The sequence below is a fragment of the Octodon degus genome, unplaced genomic scaffold (assembly GCF_000260255.1).
Source record: "Octodon degus isolate 3935 unplaced genomic scaffold, OctDeg1.0 scaffold00064, whole genome shotgun sequence".
Lineage (NCBI taxonomy): Eukaryota > Metazoa > Chordata > Mammalia > Rodentia > Octodontidae > Octodon > Octodon degus.
In genome coordinates, this window is record NW_004524640.1 from 9813898 (window position 1) to 9816636 (window position 2739).

Sequence of the window (2739 nt, forward strand, 5' to 3'; positions counted from 1 at the left end):
TCTAGAACGTCCTGTGCCCAGCGGGACAACCCCAGAGCCGGCTCTCCTAACCGAGCTCCCCAAAGAGAAAACTCTAGAACATCCTGTGCCCAGCGGGACAACCCCAGGTCCTCATCTCCCAGCCGCACCCTCCAGAAGGAAAACCCCAGAACTTCCTGTGTCCAACAAAGTACCCCCAAAACTTCTTCCACCCATCGAGACAACCCCAAAGCCTCTTCTAGCAGATGGGAGCACCTCAGAAGCGCCTGTACACAGCGGGATCCCCCACGTTGCTCTTCCCGTCAACGAGACAGCCCTGGGACCTCCTCTTCTCAGAGCTGCACTCAAAGGGACAATCCCGGCTCACCATCTTCCCGCTGCAACACTCCAAGGAGCAATCCCAGGAATTCCTCTCCCCATCGTACCAACAAGGACATCCCTTGGGCGTCCTTTCCCCTTCGGCCCACGCCAAGCGATGGCACCCGAACCTCTTCCCCCTCTCGCTCCAAGCAAAGCGAGGTGCCCTGGGCATCCATCGCCCTCCGGCCGATCCAGGTCGACAGGCCTCCGACCTCCTCCCTCACCCGACCAGCCCAGCGCGACACACCCCAGTCCTCCTGCGGAGCACCCCAACACCATGCACCATCCCGAGCTGCCTCTTCTGCCCCTCTGCATCCTGCAACACATGGGGCGCCACCGACCTCTTCTGAGCCCTCCCAGCCTCCATACGCTGTGTGCATCGGCCACCGTGATGCCCCTCGAGCCTCTTCGCCTCCTCGCTATCTGCAGCATGATCCATTCCCCTTCTTTCCAGAACCTCGAGCCCCAGAGAGTGAATCCCCTCACCATGACCCTCCCTATATGCCACCTGCTGTGTGCATTGGACACCGCGATGCGCCCCGGGCATCCTCACCCCCTCGCTACACTCAGTTTGACCCATTCCCCTTCCTCCCAGACACATCAGACGCAGAGAATGGGACCGAGTCACCCCAGCACGACCCTCCGTACTTCCCCCCACACGTATGCATTGGGTACCGGGATGCACCCCGGGCCTCCTCCCCACCTCGCCAGTTCCCAGAGCCCTCCTTCTTGTTCCAGGATCTGCCCAGGGCCAGCACAGAGAGCCTCGTGCCCTCCACAGATTCCCTGCACGAGTCCCCCCACATGCCCGCCCCTGTGTGCATTGGCCACCGGGATGCCCCCTCATTTTCATCACCCCCACGCCAAGCCCCTGAGCCCTCGCTCTTCTTCCAAGACCCCCCCGGAACCAGTATGGAAAGTTTGGCTCCCTCCACTGACTCTCTGCACGGCTGCCCCCCAAAGCCCCCCCAGGTGTGCATTGGACACCGTGATGCCCCTCGAGCCTCCTCCCCACCCCGCCACCCACCCAGCGACCTAGCTCTCCTGGCACCCTCGCCCCCACCATGCAGCTCCAGGGGCTCCAGGGGCTCCCGGGGCTCAGTGCCTCCTGGGGAGACCAGGCACAACTTGGAGAGGGAGGAGTACACCGTGCTGGCTGACCTGCCCCCACCCAAGAGGCTGGCCCAGAGGGAGCCTGCACCCCAGGCGCAGGGCAGCAACGGGGGCCGCACACGCAGCCCAGGCCGAACAGAGGTGGAGCGCCTCTTCGGGCAGGAGCGCAGGTGAGCCTAGGGCTGGGCAGCCAGGGGGACTCGGGTAGGCCAGGTGGAAGGTTCTCAGGGTTAGATGGCCAGAAACAAAGGTCCTCCTGCCATTCTGGCTGTGCAACCTTGGGCAGAGTCCCTTCGTCATTCCTGTTTGTGCATATGAGGGGTTTTGAGGATTAAATGACACTGCGTAAAACCTCGCAGTCAAAAGCAAAGACCAGAAGCAGGCAGGCTGGCTTCAAATCTCTGCATCCTGTGTTACCTGCTAAAGTGAATTAACCTATCTGAGCCTCACTTTCCTCATCTGTCAAATGGGGGAGAAAATAATTTAGATGAACTTAAACTCTCAAGCCCTCTGTTTAAGAAGAAAGTGCCTGTAATTCTTTTCTAATTTAGCAAAGAAAACTCACTATGCATCTCCCTAAGCAGGGATATCCATTTAAAACCTACGGCCATGTGTACTAGAACCCACAGCCAGAGCCACATACCTGATTTTATTTGTCAGAGCTGGGCGTGGAACACAGCTCCTCGCACATGTGCACCCCCAGCCTGGAGCCGCTGCATATTTTGATGTAAAAGACCTTGCAGGGTTACTTCTTAGGGGTTAGCCAGGACATGGTGACTGCCTAATGCCCAGGTGTCTTTTGGGTCTCCTTGGTCAACAGGATGCCCTTGCTGCTAAAAGGGGAAATTTTTCCACTTTCTCTGGCTGAGATTTCCTTTCCCAGCAGTGCCAGCCCCTGAACTTCAAAAATCAGAGGTGGAATTCCATCTGAGGGTCAAGAGAACCAGGAGCAGAAAGTATGTCTCAACCCTCAGAACTTTTGAATGTAAAATCCAGTCACTTTTCGTGTAACTTAACGCGCTAGCCCTTGCCACAGCCAACCTCATTTTAGAACTTTTCGTGCACCCTAGAGGAGAATGTGATATTTTGTACCTAAAATTCCTTTCTTTGCTGCTTCTGAGGCTTGAATCTACTCTAAGAGATTTGAATGTACTTAAGAAAACTTATCTCTTATTCTTTAAAGTTCCTTTCAGTAAACTTGAGCCATTTAATATCCAGATGACAATCTTCGTGGACTGCACCATTAGTATAATTGTTTTGTTGGCTTTTTTCTAAAAAGAATAATTA

The 2739-nt window shown here is 55.8% G+C and overlaps 1 protein-coding gene across 1 annotated transcript in view; it reads left to right on the forward strand.

Annotated features, from left to right (window-relative positions):
* Positions 1–2739, forward strand: part of Triobp (TRIO and F-actin binding protein) — a 58021-nt gene that overhangs the window by 18661 nt on the left and 36621 nt on the right. Inside the window, exon 6 of the mRNA XM_004634690.2 lies at positions 1–1622. This exon is cut by the window's left edge and continues 40 nt beyond it. Coding sequence (XP_004634747.1) covers positions 1–1622 — 1622 coding nt within the window. The remainder of the gene's footprint in view (positions 1623–2739) is intronic.